Source organism: Osmia lignaria, chromosome 4, assembly GCF_051020975.1.
Source record: "Osmia lignaria lignaria isolate PbOS001 chromosome 4, iyOsmLign1, whole genome shotgun sequence".
NCBI lineage: Eukaryota > Metazoa > Arthropoda > Insecta > Hymenoptera > Megachilidae > Osmia > Osmia lignaria.
Genome location: NC_135035.1, coordinates 6,132,918 through 6,157,379, shown reverse-complemented (window position 1 = coordinate 6,157,379; position 24,462 = coordinate 6,132,918). Strand labels below are relative to the sequence as shown.

At 41.4% G+C, this 24,462-nt stretch overlaps 3 protein-coding genes across 14 annotated transcripts in view; 2 read left to right on the top strand and 1 right to left on the bottom strand.

Moving 5' to 3' along the window:
• Positions 1-3,179, top strand: part of GckIII (Germinal centre kinase III) — a 96,416-nt gene extending 93,237 nt beyond the window's left edge. For all 5 annotated transcript variants that reach the window (XM_034322130.2, XM_034322132.2, XM_034322131.2 and 2 more), the window contains 6 exons: positions 142-327; positions 589-734; positions 816-1,098; positions 1,218-1,589; positions 1,727-1,956; positions 2,728-3,179. In XM_034322130.2, coding sequence (XP_034178021.1) covers positions 142-327; positions 589-734; positions 816-1,098; positions 1,218-1,589; positions 1,727-1,956; positions 2,728-2,737 — 1,227 coding nt within the window. In that variant the 3' untranslated portion in view covers positions 2,738-3,179. The remainder of the gene's footprint in view (positions 1-141; positions 328-588; positions 735-815; positions 1,099-1,217; positions 1,590-1,726; positions 1,957-2,727) is intronic.
• Positions 3,180-7,383: 4,204 nt separating this feature from the next.
• LOC117603209 (uncharacterized) overlaps positions 7,384-24,462 on the top strand; it is a 38,301-nt gene continuing 21,222 nt past the window's right edge. Inside the window, exons 1-6 of one of the 8 annotated variants that reach the window (XM_076688052.1) lie at positions 7,384-7,823; positions 10,651-10,865; positions 10,928-11,070; positions 11,910-12,045; positions 12,117-12,351; positions 12,635-12,738. In XM_076688052.1, the coding sequence (XP_076544167.1) occupies positions 10,684-10,865; positions 10,928-11,070; positions 11,910-12,045; positions 12,117-12,351; positions 12,635-12,738 (800 nt within the window). In that variant the 5' untranslated portion in view covers positions 7,384-7,823; positions 10,651-10,683. Of the gene's footprint in view, positions 7,824-8,241; positions 10,866-10,927; positions 11,071-11,909; positions 12,046-12,116; positions 12,352-12,634; positions 12,739-24,462 lie in introns of those variants that run through there. The other 7 variants (XM_034322121.2, XM_034322119.2, XM_034322122.2 and 4 more) reach the window with 7 other exon arrangements.
• sud1 (Prolyl 3-hydroxylase sud1) lies at positions 13,442-16,521 on the bottom strand. Its single transcript, XM_034322133.2, has 3 exons — positions 16,375-16,521; positions 16,086-16,285; positions 13,442-15,965 (listed from the first exon to the last, which is right to left on the bottom strand). Exon 3 carries the CDS (start codon positions 15,459-15,461, stop codon positions 13,617-13,619), a length of 1,845 nt encoding a protein of 614 aa, XP_034178024.1. The 5' UTR covers positions 15,462-15,965; positions 16,086-16,285; positions 16,375-16,521; the 3' UTR covers positions 13,442-13,616.

Genomic DNA, 24,462 nt, shown 5'->3' with positions numbered 1-24,462 from the left:
GAGAAGGAGCTCTTGTCCTTGCGCGGAGCTGTTCATAAATTCTCGCAGGCAATTTCTGTAAGGCGCGAAGAACGGTCATGTCGTCGTTAGCGTGTCATTAGCACTTGTCGAGTGGTAAAGCGAAGAACTCTCGTTCCGCAGGCTGACATTTGGTCGCTCGGCATCACCGCGATCGAATTGGCGAAAGGAGAACCGCCGAACAGCGAACTGCATCCTATGAGGGTCCTGTTCCTTATACCGAAGAACAATCCGCCTCAACTAACCGGAAATTACACGAAACAGTTCAAGGAGTTCGTCGAGGCCTGTCTAAACAAGGACCCTGAAAACGTGAGTTGAATCTTTGTTCAACGCTGCAGAAACTAACTTTCCTGCATGTACACGGGAACGTTCAAGTGGCGGAACGTTGGTATCTTCATGCATAAAATGAATCCTGTATACGCGAACTTGATTAATTTACTATTACTTCTTGAAATTTTATACAAAATTAACCCTTCGTTAAAATTAAGCACGCAGCTATTCTCGTCGATAATCTATTTTTTAAAGATAGTACAAATCGTGGTAATAATTTCTTCTTGGTCGTTGCTTCAGAGGCCAACGGCGAAAGAGCTGTTGAAGTTCCAGTTCATCAGAAAGGCGAAGAAAAACTCGTACCTGATCGACCTCATAGACCGGTACAAAAAGTGGAAGTCGCAGCGCAGCGAGGAATCCGAAACGGAGAGCGAGAATTCGGACTCGTGAGTATCCTTCCTGGGCACCGAATTGCCTAAAGTAAACGGATTAGATGGAGGGAAACATGTCCTGTGATGTTGTTACAGGGAAGAGTCGAAGCAGGATAGCGACATGGACGAACCATGGATAATGACCGTGAAAGGTCCACACGGTGTCAAAGGATCCGTGGTACCCATGCTACCGTTGGACGAGCAACCAGCCTCGTTAACCTTAACACACACGCCGAACCACAGGTCCTCGAATCACAATCAGCAAACTAAGCCGCACGCCAACGGAGCCTCGAGATCTCCGCCAAAGGATTCCACGTTGAATCATTACAGGAGCGAGTCGAGGGACTCTGTTCGCGATGGTCAAGCGAAACACACGCCGGTGAGTCTTCCGTGTCCCGCAATATGGGTCAAAGTAGAATAAATATTATCGAAACAATTTCATTCGGAGGGGATTGTTTTATTTTTAATATCGCTGAAACGTTTAATCTCGTTTTTCAGTCCCGGCCACACGAGGCCGCGCCACCACCGCCCGTAGACACGCGAGAGAAACGAGAGGATCGCGATTACCGGGACTTCGATCGGGATCCCTCTTTGAGGGAATTGAAGGACACGCGAGACACCAGAGACAGCAGAGACAGAGAGAGGGACAGGGAAGGACGGGACAGGGAAAGGGAGAGGGATAGGGATAGGGGTAGGGACAGAGAGTTCAGTTCGAGAGAAAAGACAAGGAGCGGCAAACGGGATGTACCTGTCGTACCTATGGCAGACCATAGGCCTGGTGAAGAGAAACAGAGACCGAGGAGCTCCCAGGAACTGAAGCATCCTCGAAGCGCAGCTTTTTCCGGTGTCCTTTTACCTCTCCTTGCCGAGGTAAATTCTTTTCTCTAGCTAAGAATCTTTAAAATCGCTGAACCACCGGTTTCGAATTCGATCACCAACGTTACTCGGATGTCCGGATCGCTCGGTTCTTGGACGAAATTCATTCCCTTCTGTCTATTGTATCGCAGCTTCAACGGAAGCATCAATATTCGGCAAGAGACAATAACGGCGAGGGCGGAAGTGGTATAGGCAAGAATGGCGGATCCACGATAGAGGAACTACGCAGCGCCTTTGAAACAGCGGAACGCGCTTCACCTGGAATGACGGAGACCCTTATCAGGGAACTCCTTAAGTCTTTACTTCCTGCCAATCACTCGGATGGCCGTTTGTCTATGCTGATGGAAAAAGTAATCCTAAGGTAACCATTCTGGTCTAAGAAATATCGACGTTAACCTTTCGTCGAACGCAATCGATCAGACAGGTATGATTATACAAAAGTTTGCATCGACTTTCTAAATAGAAAATGGCTGGTTGTCAGTTATAGCAAACAATGGAGCAGAGGGAGGTTCGTGTATTGTTCTTTCATGAAATTCAATCGAGGTACTCTGCAACAGAGGCTATCGGTAATTTAATACAATATTATAGAGAGGGTTCGGTTAATGAAAACATAATACAGCATAGACTTTGAAATTTCCGAGCATGTTTCGCCAATAAATTCTATGTTCAACTATGAAAGATTTAACGAATTAATCTGCAGTGGCGGCTTGTAGCTAAAATTAGTGGGGGTGCTGCTTTAGAAAATTTGTAACCTTTATTTTAAAAAATCGGCACTGCAGGAGCGACAGTGCTTCTCTCCTGCGCAGCCTCGCGCGCAGCTTCTTATGTGCGCATGCGCATGCTGGAACTGGGAAACGCACAGTTCCATACAAAGATTTTTATATCTTTTTCATAAACTGAGGGATGACTACTGATATTAAACTTAAGGATTATATATTGTACAAGTATAAAGAAAGAATTAAAGAAAAAATGACTCATTATATTAAATGTTATCGATAATATTAAGTGGAAATAGGGGGAGCTACAGTTCCACAGTGCCTATACGCGAGCCGCCACTATTAATCTGTCATTGCACTTCGACGGAAGGTTAAATGCAACTTGGATGGAGTATGAAAATTGTGCTTTTTTTCAGGGATACGTAGGGACGCGAGAGGGCGAGGGTTCGCAAGAGATTGTGGTCCGAAAACATCCTGACGTTGTAACGATCCGTTATATCTCGTTTAACAGAGTTATTATTCCGTACGAGCCGGTACGTTGTTGACGATTGCCAACTCCGAACGTGAGAGGAGAAGTAGAAGAAGAACGTCGCCGCAACGACCCGGACATTTTTCTTTACCTTTGGTCCAGCGTAGGCTAAACTAAGGCAGCCGAACTCGTCATAGAGCGTTCTTTATTCCGTCTTCGTTTCTTTCCAATTCGATGCAAAGTATTCGTGGATTAGTTGCAACACGAAGCTTTGTTTGAAAAATTACCTCGTTCCAAAATACGAACGAACGAATTTTCCATTTTAACCAGAGAAACTTAGAGATTTATCTATCGCAGTATAAAGAAAAAGAAAATGAAAAAAAAAAAAAAATGAAATTATACCATCCAATTGTCCTCGTACGAGGACTACAGTTACCGTTATATAAAAAAAAAAAGAATATTAGTCCCCCACCTATCCTCGATCGTTAAAGATTAGTATTTGAAAAAAATTAAGAGGAAAAAGCAAAGAAAATGTAGGAGATAGTTGAGAAATATTTTTACAAATCGTGCAACCACCCGTTCAGGATTCTTCGTACGTTCTTCGTGTTCGGTGTTCGACGCATCCTCAAACAGCGAAAGATGATGTAGCGTAGATTTCAACAAACGTGTCTGGTGTATAACAAGAAAAAAAAGGGGGGGAGGGGGGGGTTAATCGTTGAAGGTATCATCTTGCCTCGTTGTAGATACATCCGGAACATGCACTATCACCCATATCACTAGAATGTCTTAATCGTTTCTATCTCGCGTTGATTCCTTTTTAAGTGTTCGAAAACGAAACGCTTTGAACGGACTGTAAAGTCGGACAATATTTATTTAAGCGGTTTATAACTGAACGGAGGGGGAGAAAGTTGAATTAGCAGGGGCAGAGGAGAACTGCTGTTTAAACGAACGCCTTCATGTTGCTTCCTGGCGTTAGTGCACGTTTCGGATCCGATGGAGAATCGAGAAAGGAAGAAGAGCAGCGCCTCCGCGATCCGGAGGCTTTGTAAATATGTATGTAGCACGATAAGATAGTCTTATTGTTCTAACGATCGACGTCTCTGCCAGTCGGTTGCGCAGCTCCGTAACGCGATCCTCTTTTACCCTACACTTTCTACCATTAACAAGGAACATCAGCTAATTGCCCTCTCCCGATTTTTATGAAAAATTCGCAGGCTTGTAGAACAGGCAAAAAAAAACACGTTATTCAAAGAATAATTTCACCCCTTTAAAGTTGAATCTCCATCAATATAAAATAATAGTTAACTCTTAGTTTCGTCTGATCTGAAAGCCTGCAAAGTTTCATTCAACTTAAAACTACCCCTTTGGCTGATATTTCTTGTCCATTTCCGTCTCAACGAAGCAGAGTGCGCGAAGGGTGGAGATTCATTGTCAGACGCGAGTTCGATTAAGAAAACATAGCGGTAAGCGGTATTCTATTCGAGCGAGTGGTAGCGCGCGAATCACACGGAGAATCTATGCTTTTGTTTTTACTACTTTCACCCCCGTGAACAGGGTGTTCTTCCACTAGTTTCGCCCGGGTAGAGTTCTTCGTCGAGCCGTTCCACGATCGAGCCTGAGCTGTGATAACTCCCGCGAGACGTCGGCACTTAATCCACGTTGTTTGTAAACTAATGTATTTTATAAAGTATATATTATATATATAGAAAGAGAGAGAAAGAGGTACGAAGAAATTCTTCGTGAGGAAAGATAGAAAGCAGAGAAATTAAAAATAATCTCAACGGATACAAGCTGGATGATCGCGAACGATAACGTCCGTTCGTGTGCCATCCTTGCAGATTGAAACGAAGAAATTGTAAGAGGGTGATAGAATGAAAGTGAGAGAGAGAGAGAGAGAGCAAGGGAACGCGTGTGTGTGTAAAAGAGTGAGAAAGAGAAGAGAACGAAAAATAAAAGCGTTTAGCGTTGCGCGAGGGTGGAAGTTAACGTAAAAAGTTGTAACGAGAAGATTAGTATTAATTAACAGGAAATCGTGCTGAAACGAACAGAGAGGTGACAGAGAGACCTAACTATCGTAAGCACGCAAATACATGTTACGTAGTTGCGTTTTATTCCAGTCAGCGAGACGGTCAATGGGAGAGAACCGTATGAACTCCTGCGATTATTATTATTATCATTATTATTATTCTTATTATTATTATTATATTAACATTGCCGGCGACGATGAACGAGATTAATTGTTAGAACGTGAACACCTCTGATCTCCGCTTTTTACCACTCCCTTTTCTTTTCTTCTCTTTTTTCTCCTCCCTCCTCGATTCATTCTCCCGTCGTCCTTATCGAATTGTTCCCGTTCTTTTCCTTTCTTTTTATTCCTAAACCGAGAAGGAACGAAGAGACGGAAGGGAACAATATCGTAGGAGGATCTTTACTATTCTTTAGTTGAATTACCTTAGTTAATATCGCTACACTTGTCTTACTGTTAATATTACGAATTTATTCAAGTCTTTATTTGTTGTTTCACCGTTGGTTTAGGTTTTCTTTTCGATGACTTTTTACGACGGTCGCTACACCCCACCCCACCACCCCCCCTCACGAGTCATCCTCATGAAAAGCTGCCATAAACGCTTACCGGCTACGCTCTAAATAATAAAGAACTCAGAAAACTCGAAACAATTTTCAACGAATTATCTTCCCGTATCTCTTCTTCCGATCCTAGCAACGAACAACCACGCCGATACGGTTGATAAACGCGCGTCGATCCTTTCGATCGTCCGGATCGTTTAACTTTCTGGAATCGAACGAGTGCTGCTTCGATTTCTTTCTCGTCTGCTCGAACACTATCTCGATCGCGTGTCGAACGTATGGCTGTGTATGCGAGCGTGTTTTAACCCCTTGACGCATCCTGGCAATATTCTTTTCCTAAAATTAAAAATGTTATTTCGCGGCAAGGGGTTAATTTCCGGGGCGTAGCGGTCGATCTCTTGTGTCCAGACGGACGGATGACGGTCGGTCCATCATGGAAATTCTCAAAGGGGTGGTTCACCGCGGACGTTCATCTTCTTCGCAAATATTAGACCTTTTTTTCTCGTTTAACACGTTGACTACCGTAAAAATGATTATTCCGAGTCAACGCGTTGATCGCTTTCGACAGCAATAAATTAGATAGCGCGTTCTAGTTCCATTAATCAAGATTTTGACGAATGTTAATATTTAGACGGTGTCCGATAAAAATTCGAAACGTTCTCAAGAGAGTTCCTCTCTGAATTTGTGCACGCTCGTAGAAAACCGAGTCGAACATGTTTCTTTTATCTTTCGTTCCATAGCCATACGTTTACGAAAAAAGAGTATATTTTTGTTTTTTTACGTGAACCATGCTTTTATCGAATATTTACGAAAGATCGATCGTTCAAGCTTATCTTCCTTGTGTAAATCGTTTAAGAGCTGTGATTTCGAGTTTCGTTTTCTTTTATCAATTTGCATACACGACGATACAGAATGAGAATCGGAGATAGATCGCGATCGTTTCTATTGAAAGGCGATCTGCACCACGTTCAATCCGAATTACGTGTCCTACTGTAACCCAAGCACTCTTCTTTGTATTATATTCTTAGCTATTATCCAATAATATATTCAGCGTTATAACATCGTGGTAACAATAACATTAACTATCGACGTAGAATATAAATATATATATAAATACATATATATATATTTTTTGTATTTTACTTCTACCTTGGCTGCATTGGACTGTATTATATTGATTGTATGTGGCATGCTGAGGGCGTGTACAAATACGAAATAAAGATTAAATAAAATCAGGAAATATCGATGATTCTCTGTAGAACATATATTTCTGCGAGGCATTGTAAATATGAAAATCGATGGGTTATTTTCATCGTTGACTCGCAAACAACGGAAGACGTGGACGTGTAACGTATGCGAGTGAATTGCAGATTCTAGGAATGACCAGGCTGAACACGCCTTCACCAAGACTGCCTTCTGAGGGAAACGATGCACTGGTGCGTCATTCAGGAATAAATTTTCATTCAAGAATCTCTCAGAATTATTTGCCAAGAGGAATGGACGCTCGATGCAACAGTGAGTAATTGTAATTTATTGAAACAATACACATGGTAGCCCACGTGTGACACACCTATAATAACAGTCAACAAATTCTTCAGCTCCAGCTTGTTATCGATTTCTCCTATCGTCTGATTGGAATTTTGTTTTTCTACATCGAGGCAGGAGCTATTTTTAAAATGAACGAATTAAGAAAAAAATTATAGAGAGAAATCTGTGAAGAAATAAAGCAACGAATATACTACTCAACAATTAAGTTGCACCTGATTAACGAGAGCAATTGATTAGAAAAAATCAATTATTATGGAGAAAAGAGAAGAAAATGAAGCTGCTGCTTTGGAATCGAAGCGCAGAACCCCTTATCACGCGCGGTCGATAAAAGTCATCGGGTAGAAGAGTCTGTCCGCGATTGCCAAAAGGCGAGAGTGCAGTGGTGGAAAGCGCAGGTCCGTTGGCAAGGTGCGAGGAGGTAGGACGCGGGGGGGAGAAATCGGGAATAGAGGGACTTCCTCGAGGTACCCCGATGCAGTAGTCGACAGCATCCCGCGGGTGGTCGCGATCGACCAGTCAAGGGCGGGAGAGCCGGCGAGCAGAGGGTTCGAAGGGAACCCCTGTCTCTCCCTCGCTCCCTCTCTGTCTCTCCCTCCATATCCTCCGTCCTGTACGAGTTCGAAAAAGTGGCCGCTTTCGAGAGAAAGTTCCCGCGTGTTCGTGTGTTCATCGCTGCCACGCTTATTACGACAGCGGGGTGGTTTAAGTTCGTCTCGCGGAATAAACACGAGGAGGGTGACGACGCCCAGTCGACGAATTCGAGAGGCAAGAAACGGCGAAGAGACGTCGAACGACCAAGGCGAGTCCTCGAATCCTGGCACGTCTCCAACCCTACTCCGCGCCGCCAACCTGGCGACGTTCGATGTCGGCACACCAGACGACCAAGTGTGTCGTTGCTATTTTCAAGTAGTACGTATCACCGCCTCCGCCGGGCTTCGTAGGGCTTGCAAGCTTCGCGTCGTTACGCTGGTCCCTAGGCAAACACGCTGCCAAATAGGCTCTTCGCTCCGTAGCTGTTCCCGAACGGTCGGGACACTTTCCGACACGCGTTCCTTAAATACAGAGTACCTGCTGTCGATTGATTGCCTCCCCACGAGGCCACCGCGCGCTTCTACGCTTCCAGCGCGCACGTGCTCGCGAGTTCAAAAGCAGGGAACCACCTTCCTACGAAGGGTGTTATACCTTCTTTAGAAAATAATCCAGCTTGCGGGAAAGAAGTAAAGTTCGATGACTTGAAGAAGCTTAAATTCTAATGTAATCCATTTATGTTACACTGAACTCGAGAAACCTACGCGTTATTTATTCCACTGCGAGCATAATTTCTCTGAAAAATTTTGCTCCACATTTTTGACCTACTTTGGCGCCCATAGGATCCACCCCCTTTCCACTCGCGCATCGGTTACGCGACACCCCTACGTGTCCACGTTTTAATTGCTTATTTTTTTTTTACTCTCTCACCGCTCCAAAAAGTCAGCGATGTGTAATGCAGCCTTTTGTGCCCCACGAGGCTTCTGTGTGCGCGCGTAAAGCGCGACGAGGTACGCGTCAAAGCCGGCAGTGAATCTCCGCGGGCCGCAGAGCGCGGACGTTACACCGCGCGAATACGCTTCAAAACAGAGGACGATAACACGGGGCTTAGCGAGGTTCTTTTTTTTTTTTCCCTCTTCTCACCTCGTTCGTGCTTCTTGGCTATTGATTCGTCAGCGGTCTCGCTGAAACGGTGGTTGCGAGAAGCATTAAAACCAAGGTATTCTTTAAGAATCCTACTTACTCGTGTCTTTTATTTCACACTGGAATAATTATCCACAGTTAGCCGAGTTTCTTTTCTTGTGACACTCCAGTTTCTTCTGTCTGTATCCAGTTTCGACAGCGTAGAAGGTAAAACAAAGATATCAGGCGACACGGATTCGTTCCTAGATCCGGACTACGTGTTTCGTAATAAGTTCAGGAAAGTTTGTTAACCAAATCGTTAGTCGAAGTTATTCCGGAATTATTATTCCGTACTTTCTTTTCTAATTGGAAGTCGCGTCTCGGAACGCAAAACGGCAACGCTACGTGCAATTATGGAAATCTGTACACAATGTTTCGATGTAAGCTCTCGTATCGTTGCAATTAATTAACGATCTAATTGCCATACCGTCGCCGCGTTTCGTTGCATCGAAAGCTCTCAAGCGGATCCGTTGGAAAGTCGCCCGGCTTTTCAATGACAGTTCTCGCATCGGGAAATGCGACCAGTCGATGGAAGAAACTTTATACACTTTTGATCGTTCGTATCTCGAATGGAACGGACGAACCCGTTTCTTTACGCTCTTCTAACCCGCGAAATACGATTCCCGACCCTCGCAATAGGCTCGAAAACGCGTTATTCTAACGTCGAAGTAAAGCGATCCTTTAGCCGAATAGTGCGACAAGGCGGAGCACCCATGCGTACGTAAAAGTATTTTCCCCTCCGTTATCAAACAAAAAAAGAAAGAAAGAAACTAACAAGGGACACACGCCGATTTTGATGCCCTTTGTATGCTCTATAGTATGATATAGAACTCAAAAAAATATTTGACCCCTTTTTTTTTATCGGCAATCGTCCATGCTGAAGGGGTGAAAATAGCCCTCAACGGGTTGCAAAACATATTTTCTTGAATATCCCAGGAACTATTAGGTGTAGGCGAAAAATAAAAATGGAATTTGTGTGTTTTTGAACTGCAAATTTTTCTATCTAGCCATCTTTTTGATAAATTTATTTGTTTAAAAAATATATTGAAAAATAATCTATTTTTGTCATTTTTTTCACCCCTTCAGCATGGACGATTGCCGATAAAAAAAATACGTGTCAAATATTTTTTTGAGTTCTATATCATACTCAAAGGGCATCAAAATCGGCATGTGTAACTAAAAAAACATTTTTCTCTTTGACTCTTTCTAAACAATCGTACGCTCGGAACATTCGGAACGATTATCTAAATGCTCGTTGAAGTAGAGTTATTGTCCCCCTAATCATAATTGCCCATTGCGCAATCGCCGTTTGAAACTAACCATTGAACAACGTAATGCGTCGCGATAGAGAAAATTCATCCTTATTGTGGCTGTCTACGTAGGAAATTGTGGCCGATTTACAGTTTGACCCGAGTGAAACCACAGACACGGGTAACAGAAGTGCAGAAACTGCGAACGGGGAGAAAACTAGGAGAAAAAATGCTTCTAAGCATTGGCAACAGGAAACAGGTTCCCTTTGAACGCGTCAAGTGCTAATAACGCGAGGAGACAAACTCTCAACGAAAAACTGTGCATCGCGCGAAGAATCATATCTATATATTTGTAAACGCTTTTATTCTGTAATAATATTTTGAGGAGCCACGCGTGTGCCAAGTTTCATTCAACAAGCATTCGGATAGGAAGCGTGTCTCGATTCCAGCGATATGAATGGAGACGATTCGTGAGGAGCCCGCGAGGAAGAAGCGGGACGGAGTTTCCGTGCGATCGGCACGTGCTCCGATGAATCGGGCGAGATACGTGATAGCCGGTAACGTCGAAACGCGTGTGAAGAATCAACCGTTATGATGTGCCACGGCGGAGAGAAGAATTTTAGCAGAAGTAGCTCGGGAAGATTCCGCGACTATTTTAAGAACGACGTCGAAGATCGTGATTCATGTGAGAAAGCTGGAATCCGACGCGACCCGGGACACATATCTTTTGATAGAACCGTGTAAAAGAAACTTAATTTTTATACTATTTTTACGAGAACCCGCTCGTGAAGTAGAATAAAGTAGACGCGATGGAGGGAAGGCCGAAAATCGAAATCGTACGCGTGCCTTCGAACGAGCGCGCCAACTTCCGGTCCCTGGACGGCGTACGGAGCGGTCACATTCGCGTGGGCACGTGCTGCCCGGAACCGGAAGTCAAAATGGTTGTTTGCGACGGTAAACCGCCTATCGAGCAGTCACGGAAATTTAAAAGGTATGTTCCTTAGATCGATTCGCTCGATCGTCGCTGACATTGACGATTGGTTTTCTTTCCAGAAACCTGGGACCAGTCTCGAAACTGCTCAGACGTCGCCACCAAGCGACGTATCTTGCGACGAAATCCTGTGATAACATTTATAGCGTGAATAGAAGTAGCGGCTCCTTAGACTGGAGAGTTAGTCAGACAGTGAACGAGCAAGGTATCAAAATTTAACCCTTTTAGGGGCACATTTCTCTTCCTGACAAATTATTAAAATTAGAAATTATCTAAAGATTTTCGAGGTCGCTAATTACGATCCTGAGATCAGAATTGCAAAATTCAACTATTTATTTCGAGAAAACTGCCATGCGAAAACTTATGAAAAAATATATGTTATATTACTAGGTATGAATCACCTCAGCTACCACCCCCTTAAAGGACTAACACTCTTTCTGAGACACCCTGTATACACAAAAATTTTCAGAGCTGTAGGATTTTCTGTTCAAGAATAACCGAATTTATTCTGAAAAAAAGAGTTTTTTGTGTTTTAATTGTTTACAGCTAATTATGAATAAACACATTTATATAACTTGGAACCCCAAGAGTCTAAAAAGTACTCTTTGAAGGTGGTACAAATATGTATCACTGCCCCTTAAAGGGTTAAATTACATATTAAAAGTATTCCGTCCCCAACAATCGTAAGCGCCAGGATTATTCAGCACTCAAAGGGTTAAATTACATAACTCTTAAATTAAGGGCTAACTCCTAGCGGAAGCACGCGTCTAGCGATTGCGATTGTTGAGAACGGAATACTATTTTTACTAATGTGAACTATGTTGATTAAATACGGAAAGCGCAGCTAATTAATAATTGTAATTATTGCAACAAAGTTATTTTTGAACATATATGCGTCCTTAGTCTGCACAGATAGTTTTCGCTGGACGCACATACATATGCATCCATAGCACTGAAAGGATTAAGATTAAACTGGTCTGAAATTGTACCGTTAACGTGTCGCAGCGTTAGAAATACACGAGCTGCATTTCAAACTGCTTTCAGGCCTTCAATCCCGACAAAGCAGTAGCCTGGACTGGAGGGTAGGAAGGTCCGTCAACAAGTTGCATTGGCGAGACACGACTCGTAGCGCGGAACAACTTTCGAGAAGCAGAGATCACCTGCAAACTCCCAGCACAAAGTATTCCCTTATTCGTCAAGCCGATTGGTAATGCAACACTTTATCGGGAATTCACAATTCTCTCGCTTTAGGTCGAAACTCATTTCGCTGCTACGACGACTTTCTCCTCGGCTGTCCCGACCAGGAAGCAAAGGTTCCTTGCAATCTTCACCGACGATCTGTCCATGGGTTCAAGTCGAGTACTCATCGGAGTCGATCAACGATGGTTTGCGGGAGGATTCGCAGGAGAGCGACGCGAGTTTCCAGAGAGAACTGCAGCTGAACGAGCTGAAGAAACGAATGGCTGGGATTCCTACCAATTCTCAGGTGATTAAAGGCTACTGAAAATGTCTCTCATTATGCATCTATTTTCGTAGCACGCGATCGATTGTGCATTGTACCTCGAGCAATTAAAAAGTAATCGAACGTTCAAGAATAGCCCGGTGGTTGCTTGAAGTCGTGTGGAACGAAGGTAAATCGAAGGCGTGTCCGTTTAATGGTTTCCGCTTCGAACGAAACTTTGCCTTACCGATAATTCTAGGACAATGCGATCTTTTTTTTTTCTTCTTACGTCTAGCAACGATGTCTATCGAGATACTTTACGTGTTAGGTGACGGCGAAGGTCGTTAAGGATGAGAAGGAACGACAAGGCTCCTCGCAGCCCAGGATACAAGTGCAACCACCCGATAACGAGTGTAATAACGCCATCGAATCGTAAGCTTTTCATTTTTCATTTTTTCATTTTCTGGAACGAGGGATTTTTGATCGCTTTTGCACTGTACGAATAAGAATTGATCTAATCCCTGCATGAGCCCTAACAGCACCTAACGATAGCTCGATAAGTAAACGATAGATGTATCACGGCCAATAAATGATTGACATTGTTCTTTGCACTGTGGTCTTAATCTCCATCTTAGTTCTCTTAGGTAGCACGAGTTATCCTAATTAATAACACCCGTTTACGTACCCTCGCAAGTTTCCTAATTTATTAACACGTTCACTGCCAAATCGTAGTTTGCGTTATTGCCTAGGACGCCAACTACGAGTTATCCTGTAACTCTGTGCACGAATTGACTCGTACAGTAAATCCTCGTTTATGCGGCCTTCGATCAAACGAGCCTCCGTGTTATCCGAGCACTCCGCATTAATTGAGGTGTATGCTCGGATAATACGGAAAAACTCGGATAAAACGGATGACACCGCTATGCCTATGCTGTACGCGCGTAGTATTTTGCCATTTTACCATTTCAGATACATAAAAAACAATTAAAATTTTCGAATTTTTTATCTCTTCCGTGTTATCCGAGGGACCTCCTCCCCACATTACCTCGGATAAACGAGGTTTTACTGTATTTGGCTTCCGCGAAGAGCTTTCTGTTACATACCGTGGCAGTCAACGTGTTAAAAAAATGAATTTGAATGGGTAATGAATGAAGAACGACGAGTATCCGACGATAAATACTGACAATTTTATTAGGACGAATACTATGATACACAATTTCATTTAAAACGAACGCTTCTTTAGTCTGCGGATCAGTATACAATTGTCAACTCGTTGAACATCCGAGACGGCAAGCGTCGCGAATATGGAATTACTGTTCGTAATATGTACAAATCAGATTGTAAAAGTAATCTGTACAGTAATGATTCACATACTTGTGAAAACGACAAGTACTCAGTACCTTGTACACGATGCAAAGGTGATTATCCTTCGGTGGTATGTGAATCAGTGCAGCATCCTGCTCTTTGGGATCTACGTAATCTATAGTGTGCTCTTCGGGCACGTGATTCGTATGGAATTGTAATATCACATCCAGGCTACCAGAGTCAGCAACGTTCGAGTCGGCTGCATCGTCTTCTGGATCGGAACGTTCCAACGAACGATCGTTTGGATCCGATAAGTAATCGCCGATGTCTGACTCGTCGGAATCGGTGTACCTCTCCAAGAGAGATGAATCGCCGATGTCTGAATCGTCGGAATCGGTGTACCTCTCCAACAGAGAGGAATTGTCGATATTCGACAAGGAGGGCTTTCGTAATAAATCTTTATCAGTTAGCTGAAAACATTTCGCTTTTAATATCTTCTTCAACATGTAATCCTCCTCTTCCTTGTTGCCTACCGGCGAATTACAATCTAACTCCACGGTTTTGTCTACGTTGCTATGCATCGGTTTTTCATCGCATTCTTTGCTAGTCTTCTCGCCCGAGCCCAATGCAGTTCCCTGCATTTCTCCGCCTTGCGCCGTGCACGCAGCGTTACCAGCTTCCGATTCGTTCACCGCAGATTTGTCGTATATTATCGTGTAACATCCTTTCGACCACCTTTGGAGTTCTATAGCTATCTTAGGGCTCGAGCCATCCTTCTCTGGTATAAGATCCAATTCAGTGTAGTTTTTTAACAATCGACACATAGAAACCGATTTGAACAAATTGTAAAAGCTCTTCAACAGTTCTGGGAAACTGTTCTCGTCGGCAACCTCGTAATTGCGAATATCCGCCGGGCCGACTTTTTGCCAAACGATGGTATCCGAGCTCACCTCTGTAACAAGTTTTTCATAAATATCTACTTTCATAAAACCGGAGAGAAATGCGAACGATTCTTGTTCCACATTTTGATTAACTTCCTTCATGATATTCTGAGTTAGATAGCATTTCGTTACCCAATCGTTTAAATCTATTTCGGTGTTTATCGGTTTTATATAATTCGGTACAATTTCTGGCCTTGGCGGCCTATTGGTTTGCCTGAGAGGTCCATGAAACCAACCGTTAATCGACCAACGTGATTTATCCGGGGAGGTTACTTCTGCTACTTGATGATAAGAATTATCTGTAACTTCAAAAAATACTACGGAATTGTATTCTGGAATCAATGATTTTACAATGTTCCTGGGCAGCCCGTTGTCATCCGTGTCAAATAGATCCAAAGTTCCTCCATCTTCTCGAGTCCAATTTTTTGAAAGATACAAGATGAAAGCAATCCTACGGTCATCCATGTCGTCATCATGGCAGAGCAAATAGTCTGTGTCATAGTAACAAGAACTAGACATAGTTATTGTTTTGTTAAGCTCTATCTTGGTGTTTCTTTCAATCCATAAGGCTAGATCTGTTTGGAAAGTTTTATATAACAGCTTCAAGTTTTCTCCGTCAACATTAACAAGATCATTGGTTTGCTCAAACTGATAGAGATCTATACTGTTTCTTCTACTCTTAACATCTAACAATTCATTCTTTATCTCATCCATAAATTCTTCGTTAGAAAGGAAATTGGTAATTTTACATATTCTAAAGGGTTTCGTTATAATCTCAAGGTTGTTCATCTTTGTCTCCTTAAGATTGCACCAGTGTTCAGAGAATAATTGTTGAAAGTCAGTGGAATACATGAAATCTGAGATGATACAGTGTTTAAGTTTCTTCTCCTTCGGTTCCACTTGAGCCATAATTTTGTACCTTCCTTATGTCAATCGATAAAAGCTCCTAATTATATTCTCTTAAACTATCAGTCTTCTGGTGTATAACTTTTGTCTTTGCATCAACAATACATGTCTTTGATTAATTTAAGCTATATCACATTTCATTTCTTTTTATTTCATCTAACAGAAGGATATGTATTCGTACATATTTTGATCCATACGTACATATTCTTTGTTCAATAGATTGAAACTTTGGAACTAATACAAATTAATTAATTACTTTTAATGTTCATGTTTCTCAAAGTATCATTCTCAAAGGTTATCGTTTTCGCAACAACTTATTCGCACATTCGACTGTTGACAATGGCTTTACTAGATAACTTTTTATTCATAAAACGGACGTTTCATGTTTTCCAAGCATTTCGTGCCGATAGTAGAAATATCACAGTTCATCTAACTGCACTCACCAGAAGATGCAGCACTTGTTTTTCGATACATGCGGCCCACGTGGTTGCTCGACCCACACGTGTTCTGAAAGCAGTCGGTTGAAACATCGATTAATAGAATTCTGCTCCTCCATTTCGTGATTGCGTTGATTCATGAAATAAATGGATAACGAACGTATGCTATCACTCAGCGGTCACTACGTACCGGAATTTACATGTGTGTCCAAATTTAGCGAATTAGGTCTGCCGTTCCGTCACAACGCAGTTGCATTCTGCCCAGGAACTGCTACTATCGCTGGCGAAAACGTTGATTCGATCGAAGCCAGGGACGTCGCAAATTATTCGCGAACCCTGACCGCACAGTTCTCTTTATCTTTTGCACGTTCGTACTTAACCTTCTTCGATCTAAAGAAAAACTTTTAACCTTTACAATCTTTCACAATCTTTAGTACGAAATGATTGCTCCAATTTTTGCTAATAAATTCACGACATACCTGAAGCGAAAATAATCCTATCAATCAGGAATACTAGAATTTGATTAATTTTGCAGACTGTCATTAAATCCGACAAGATATTGGGGGAAAAATAAAAAATGCCGGCTTTGCGATTTCTTTCCTTTTTTATTTTATCGAAACTTCATTGAGTTTATGAAACATTATACATCTGTTATAAAGTATTCGTTATTATTAATTCTAATATTGTATGTACAGTTCTGAAAAAGTTACGTAACATTGTGTAACTATTTCTACGGATATTATCAAAATCTTCAAAAAGCATATAATTCACTCGAAAAAATCAATACCAGCGGTTGAATTCATACAGAATAACACTTACTCTTTTCTATTTTTAACGTAAAAGAACACATAAACGATATAGCTGATAAATATTTACATTTATCTAAAAAGAAAAAGCGCAGGATTACGTGGCACAGAATCTAAGCATTTTAAATCGACCGGGCGGTCGTTCGATAGTTTCTCGATTCGCCGCGGTGCATCGTGGTAGTCGGCCGTGTTAAGATGGCGGCAGTAGTTCACGTTTGACGGATGCCGTTGGTCGCATGGAAATTCGGGGCACACCCTGACCATTAAATTGTACAAAGTGTGATATCGTCACGACGAATGTTCAATTACCGTGAAATCCTTGTGTGAATTAGTAGCTGGCAATCCTGGAAGCGAGCAACAGAGCAGCGCACGCATACGTGAGTAACGACACTTCGATGTAACCCACATACAACACAGCGTGACATGTTACGTCCTTTCCGGATTTTTTATCCCTCGCGAGCTGTCAACACACGATCCTTTTATTCCGCAAACGCACGTTGCCTGCTTGTCGTTCACCGATAGGCTCGATAACGTCTGGGTGGGGTGTTGCGGAAAAATCGGCGAGGTAAACAGGCGGTCGGGATACTCCGGGCTCCCTCAGTCATCTTTTGTTTGTGTCGGGAGAAGCACGTTGCGCCGGGGTCGTTTAGTGAAACCGTTTCGGAGTGCTGTCTTTCGAGTGTCTTTTAGAAATCTTTTCCTCGACCAAACCCACGTTCAACTGTCATTTACCATCGCATCGATACGTTCTCCGTTTATTTCTCGATTCACTACGGTTTGGCCTTGAACCCGGACTCTTGGTGTCCCACTGCGACGATTATGGCGTGAAGGTGCTTTCGAATTTTGAAATCCTGCGTGCTTTCTGGAGAACGAGAGAGGTGAGTCAGGTGAAATTCTTGCGTTACACGTCAGCTGGACGAGATTTTAAATGAATTTCACGCGATTACGTGAAACAACAACGAGTTTCTTTGCGCCTATAAGTGACACTATCGATCTCCCAAGGGAACTGCGTTTCTCCTATACGTCATACTTTGTTTTCTATCAACTACCGTGTTTCCATACCCGGTAACGATCGACCAAATATCAGGCTGATAGAAAACAGTCGTGAAAGGGGTCACCTCTGTGTATTTAATAAAAAAGAAAAATATCTACTCGGTGACACTAATTGTAAGAAATACTTAAGTAATGCGCGTCTGGGTCGCGTACGTGACAGTTGCCGCATGTTTTACTGCCGTGAAGCTGGTCATTCAATCGAACACAGAATCGTGGAAGTTTCGAGTGGCTCCGTTCGCGATGAGGTAGGTCATTCCCCTTTTTTTCCTTCTTCGATGGAAGGAATACCTTCGACGAGATGCCAAGTGGCTCGTTCAACGATTACGCCACTCGAGCCAGTAAGCCTGTCGGTTCCTGGCATTAAGTGTACTGTTCAACTCGACGTTCGTTAATGTTGCCGTGTAAACGTCTTTTATCGCTATTTCCCTAATAAACCATCAGTCGCATTCGCAAGAAACGCGATCCGTTAAGATTGAAAATTTAATTAAGATCGGAAGGTTTACATTCCGGGAGTTATGTGACGGTTGAAAACACAGCAAGACACCTGGTACAGAGGGGCAAACCGTTACGCGTTTCATCGACGCGAAAAGGAATGATCTATCCACGAGCGAGCAATTTATTTTTCCGTCGAGATTCCCCCGTGAGTTTCGCATGGTAAAACTCGGATATTTTCTAACTCAAGTAAACGGGCCGCGCTGTTTATAACAGTCGCGTGACCGGTGCAATTATTTTCACGTTGAACCTGTTACATAGTCTTGTCGTATATATGGTGTTAATTTCCTGTTATCGACCCCGTAAGATTGTTCTTATTTTCCTGAAACCGAATTAATTCAGTTCGCCTGGTTTAATCGCTCACTCTTCTCGCTCGGAATATCTTAGCATATTCGGTTCCCACAGCACCGACATTTAATTGAAAGGGAAGTGGAGCAATAACCATAAAATCTTGAGAAATCTGCTTTTGCATATTCTCGAAACCACCGAGGTTGACGGTAATGGTTTTCTAAGGACGTGGAACGTCGACACGCTCGAATACATCCTCGCTCGTTTCCTCTTTTCTCCGGGACTCTTTTCCCTTCCAGCAACGGCGATCAATGGAAACGCGACATTCGCGAAAAGAAATCCGATTGTTTCGCCAATCGTCATGCGAGATTCGTCCTTCTTTTTACTTCCTATACTCCACTTTTGCCGGTGCTCTCTCGTCGGCATTCACCATTGTTGCGTAGACTCGATCGCACGAGTGAATTTCACTGTGGATTTAAAAAAGTAGAGCACCAATCTGCGTCTGACAAGGAACGATTTTGAACCCGGAGATTCAACAAATTATGAATTATGAAATTTTGTGAATATGTAGGGGATGTCCTCTTGATTAACACTATACCTACCATGCGGAGTCAAAAGACCGTTTTTTAAATTTTGTTTAGAATTTCGCTGTTTAATTTCACGACTTTTCGTATATTATACGTACAATGCATTTTTTAATATATTTATAATAAATAGGTATGCATGAAATGTTGTTTTCGTTTGCTACCCATTTTTAGTCTAAGGAGGTGAAAATCGCCTTTAACACTTTGAGCACCATGTCGCCCATGTATGGATGACGCTTGAATTTTAATAGTAATCCATCACTCATATTGTTAGGAATCGTATTAGATACTTGAAATTATGGATAAAAATATGTGAAGATAATATACATAAGATTTGTGAAAACAAAAGTAATACTTAATGGAATTTTCAATGGTTCTAACGTGGCAGTCAAAGTGTTAAAACTTAGGCTGTTTCACGTGTTTTTTTTTCTTTTTCTATAAAACCATTAGAGATATTGAAAAACTTCCTAAGCAAAAGTATTTTTTATGTTGAAACAATTGTTTTTAAATATTTTTGTTCATAACATTCTGTAATTGTTTAACATTAGAAATACCAAAGAGGCCAAAATGACTGGTTCCCAAGTTTTTATTTTAAATTATAAATTTTATCGAGATATTTTTGTTGAAATTTATGTTGGCTATTGACGAAATAAAGAATGTATTCATCCTTTATCTATTTAGTAATCTACATTATTTTCAACTTAAAAATAAATGTACATCAAACGTTGGTAATTCTAGTGTGAAATAATTACTTGTTTTAGTATAAAAAAATTCTATTCATTAAAACGAACAATTTTTGCTTATGAAGTTCTTCAATATTTCAAACGGTTTCGGAGGAACAGAAAAAAACACGTAAAATAGCTGAAATTTTATGCAAACGAAAATTGCATTTCAATCACAAAGTTTCATAATTTTTGAATCTCCTGGTTCGGGATCGTTTTTTCTGAGTGGTGATATAAATTTCACGGTTAACAGAGCTCGGTTAACTTTAATGCTCTACCCTTTCCCCGTTTCGAAAATTTACAACGTGCTCCTAGAATTATTTTCGAGAAAAGTTTCCTGATGGCCTTCGAGGTAGAGAACTGGTCGAATCGACAGCTTGGAACCGCGTATCGACGAACACAATAAGACACTTGGCCAGAGACCGAGCAGCTGCTGCATTCTCAGTCGACGCGTTGCATCTGCAACGAGCTGATTGCACCGCGTCATTTGTTCGCATCCTCGGTGTCCACGTCCCGTAAGATTGAAACGAGTTCAAATCGCAATTTCACGCTGCACGTGCCATTACGATCACGATAATTAATCCTTCGGTTCATTTCCGAACGACGATATCATATTGCGCTTAGTTTTCTGTTTGCTAGACTAACGATCACGCGGGACAAAAAATCGAGGCAAACAGGAATTTTTGCATATAATTTTTGCATTTTGAATATTTTGCATATAATTCTAGGCGTTGCCGAGCATTCCGCAGGCATTTTTTCGAGTGTCATTCTTTCGTAATTACAATTGGGCTCTTGGGGTTGGTATTACTCTGCTCCAGAACTCTTGTCCTCTTTCGTCTCGCTCGTTTTGCGCAAAACGTACGTGCCACTTTTGGATGGATCAATAAAAAGAATAGAGAGAAAAGGGATGATAAATTCCGAAAATTTTGGCCCAGAAACTCCGCGAACTGAAAAGCTATCTTATGAAACTTTTGATTGAACGTTATCATTAACAACAGCCGCTTAGGTAGCTATCGATAATAAACGGGATAATTCTTTTACGGGATAATCGCTCAATTAAAAGTACATCAACGCGGTAACGATTGTTATTTTGTTCGTTAATCGAAGAAGGTAAGAGAATAGTGTGATTGCGTAAACGACGTCTGTTTGTTCGATATTTTCAACAGTTCAGACCTCATCACGTTGCTACGGACGTGTTTTATTACCAGATAACTCGGCTGTGTTTAATGATAGGATAACGACGATACGATTAAGTGAATGAGATCGTGGGATAACCCCATTCACGGTTTATCATCGATCGGGTTATTGGCCGGTGAAATAGGGGAGAAGAGACCCCTTCCGAAGCACTCGATTTTATAGGTTGATCGGTATCTGGATGCGAAACACGGGAAACTTTGGCAGATAAAACACTTCCTCTCAGGAAATGCGGCCGCGTTCAAAATATTGCTTTGCCGGAACTTTTTATTTCACCCCAGAAACGTTCGAATAAAATTCAGGAACCCATTGGGAAAGCTCGTTATCCTAATTTATGCAGCTCGTAAAGAATATAATAATCCTCTGGTACAATGGATGAAAGGGTTGAGAAACCAGTTCCCTGGAAAGTTCATGGAATCCGACAATGGACAGCTCAATCAGGAAACAACGAACACGCGATTAGCACGGTAATACCGTAAGGGGGTTCGCGAACGCGTGCAAAGCTTATTTTCCATGGGGTTACACGGTGTCCAAAACGGGGTAGAGCCGGCGACGCTCGATTTTATGCCCGCTCGCCGGATTAATATCTGGAACGTAACAGGTTCTTTTATGGCGACCCCTTCGTTCTCGCCTCCTTGTATAATTTATCGTTCACGCGTGGGCGTGCTACAGGCTCGCGACATACAGGCAACCTGTGTCCCGACACACTCGTTTTCCCTTTTTCGGAAATCCGGCTCCCTTCGCCTCCGTGTCACGGTGGAAGAGCAACGGAGAGAAGAAAAGCTCGCGAACCGTATTAACCACTTTCGTCACCGACACTGTTCCTTGTCGACCCGTTTTTCCGGGATGGAAATAGACCCAAGTGTCACCGGTCCCTTCTGGAACTTCCTGCGGAATGAATTTCCGGGAAATTTGAATCAAGGGAACCGGCATTTCTATTATAATATTATGACGAAAATATACGAGCTTTTCTTCTCGTCGTTTCTGGTACACGATCTATCTGTAAATTATCCTAACAATATTGTTCTTTGTTCTTTAGATTATATCTATGTTGTCACACGATTTTAACACGTTCAGTGCCACGCAATGGTTTCAGAGATTTAAGAATAATAATATTGTTAACACGCGTGGTACTGAACTTATTCGTTCACTCTCTACAAAATTATAATTTTCACAAAATTATTCGCTCGCTGTTTAAAACAGAATACCAAAATTGGACCAAATGACGTGAGGTTTTTCGAGAAACTATACAAATTAATTTATTAAGATATGTGCTTTTGTCGTTTTAAAAATAAATTACAATTTGTCGAAATCGGGAAAAAATAGTAAAAGGCAATTTTTTCACTTTTTTATTTGAGCCTGTGATGAAAATTCAAAATATGACATTTGTAAATTTAAGTATGTTATGTGTATGCAGAGAATTTCATCGAGATCGGTAATTAAAATTTCTGAAAATTTCTGTTCTTATAATTAGATAAAAAGTCGCGATTTTCGGAAATTTTAATTACTTGCAACTTCTAAGTGCGTTGGCCGATTTCGATAAAATTTTCAGCATACACATAATTTATCCTTCACTATTTTTTCTCACGGTTTAAACAAATTGAAATTTTTTTAAATAACAAAAACACATATCTCAGTAAATTAATTTTTATAGCTTGATTCAATTTTAAATGAGGTATTCTGTTTTAACCCTTTCACACCGGACGGGACATATGCTGTCCCAGTCTGAAAAATTTTGTCTCATCAATGAACCTTGTAACATTATTGTTGTTGATGGGATTATTGTTCTAAAACCTTCATCCTTTCAGGCAAAAAAGTTATTTCATCTCGATAATAATCACCTGGCGGAGAAATAACTGTTCCCGGTAATGGGGTGCACTCGAACTGATTTTTTCGCCGTATTGAAAGGGTTAAACGACGAGCGAATAATTTTATGACTCACTATATGTACATGGTTAATAGCGAATCAACGTTAGTGTACAGATGCACGCAATGTTTAGTTCGATCGTCATGCGACTGCAATTGCGCACGAAATAACACAGTTTCATCCATTAACACCGATCATGGAAAGAAATGTATCATTTGCACGCTATCCCTACGTAACTTTTCATTGAACCCAACACCGATGATTCATCTTCGGGTTTCACAGTGTTCATTCATTTTCTATTTGGAACGAGGAAAGTCTTTCAATTGTTGAATCATTATCTTAGAAATCTGTGTCATATGAAGTTCGATATTGTCGAAAAATTCGCAATCGGTGCAAAAAGTGAGAAGAGCACTCTAACGTGTCAGTAGATTATAAAGTAATTTTACACCTAATTTACTCGGAATTTTACACCTGTTTTACAGCTAATGTTATTCAGAAGATTACGTTTTATATTCACTCGTCGAGCGGATTATTTAGTCATGAACGAGGGCCCACGCTCAATTTATGCAAGTTCGTATCAGAGGCTGGAAAGTAGCTCCAATTGGCTCTAATTTTTTGAGTATCTTCATTAAAATCAATCCTCGTGGAACGTGGAACATGGAACGGCGTTTACAGGCTGCGGCACACAAGACGTTGCATTCAGCAACGAGCTCGTTGTTGCGTTAACGTTGCAGCGGAAACAAATGCCGCGGCTACCGATTAGCATCCACGTGCGTCTAATACATCCGGAGTTCAGACCCATCCTGGTTGGGATGCGGTTAATTTTTCGTAGAAAAAGTAATTAAAGCTCTGCGAGTTGCATTAACGGTGCATCGTCGGTCGAGCGAACAGTAGATTCATTTTTTAATCAAAACAATTAAGGGGTTAGGCCACTAGAATTTTGAAAAAATCGAAATTTTTTTTTTTGCTTCAAAGGTGCCTTAATGTCTTAAAAATGATATGGCAAAAGATTATGGGTGGGAAAAATAATTTCGAATTCTCCCGGTCTGAAACAGATCACCAATCGATTTGAAAATTTAACAACATATTCGAAACTACGCAGAATTTTTTCATTATATTGCATAGTTCTTTTATTATAAATAATTTTCTGGCGAATTTTTCTTGAAATTTTACATTTTCTCTTAAAACATACGTCATTTTTGTAAAAATCAATATATCAAAGAAATCCTACGTAGTTCGGTAACTGTTCTCATATATAATCGAAAATATTTTGGTTTTTAATCCTAAATTAAAAATTGCAAGAGCTGCTGGTCGTTAGCCCAACAAAAAAGAGGGGTCATTGAAGAAATGCTGCAGAGCCTATATTTTCACTTGAATCACTATACAAAAATTAATTTTTAAAGTTTATTAGTTAAACTTTTTACTAGCGAAAAATTGAAATTCAACTTTGTTGTGCTCGCCTAACTGTGCTTCAAGTCATCCAATGTAACTGGTCAATAGCTGAAATAAGGGAGCTTGATTCACTTAGTGTTCTTAGAGAAAAACGAACACAGTACCTCAA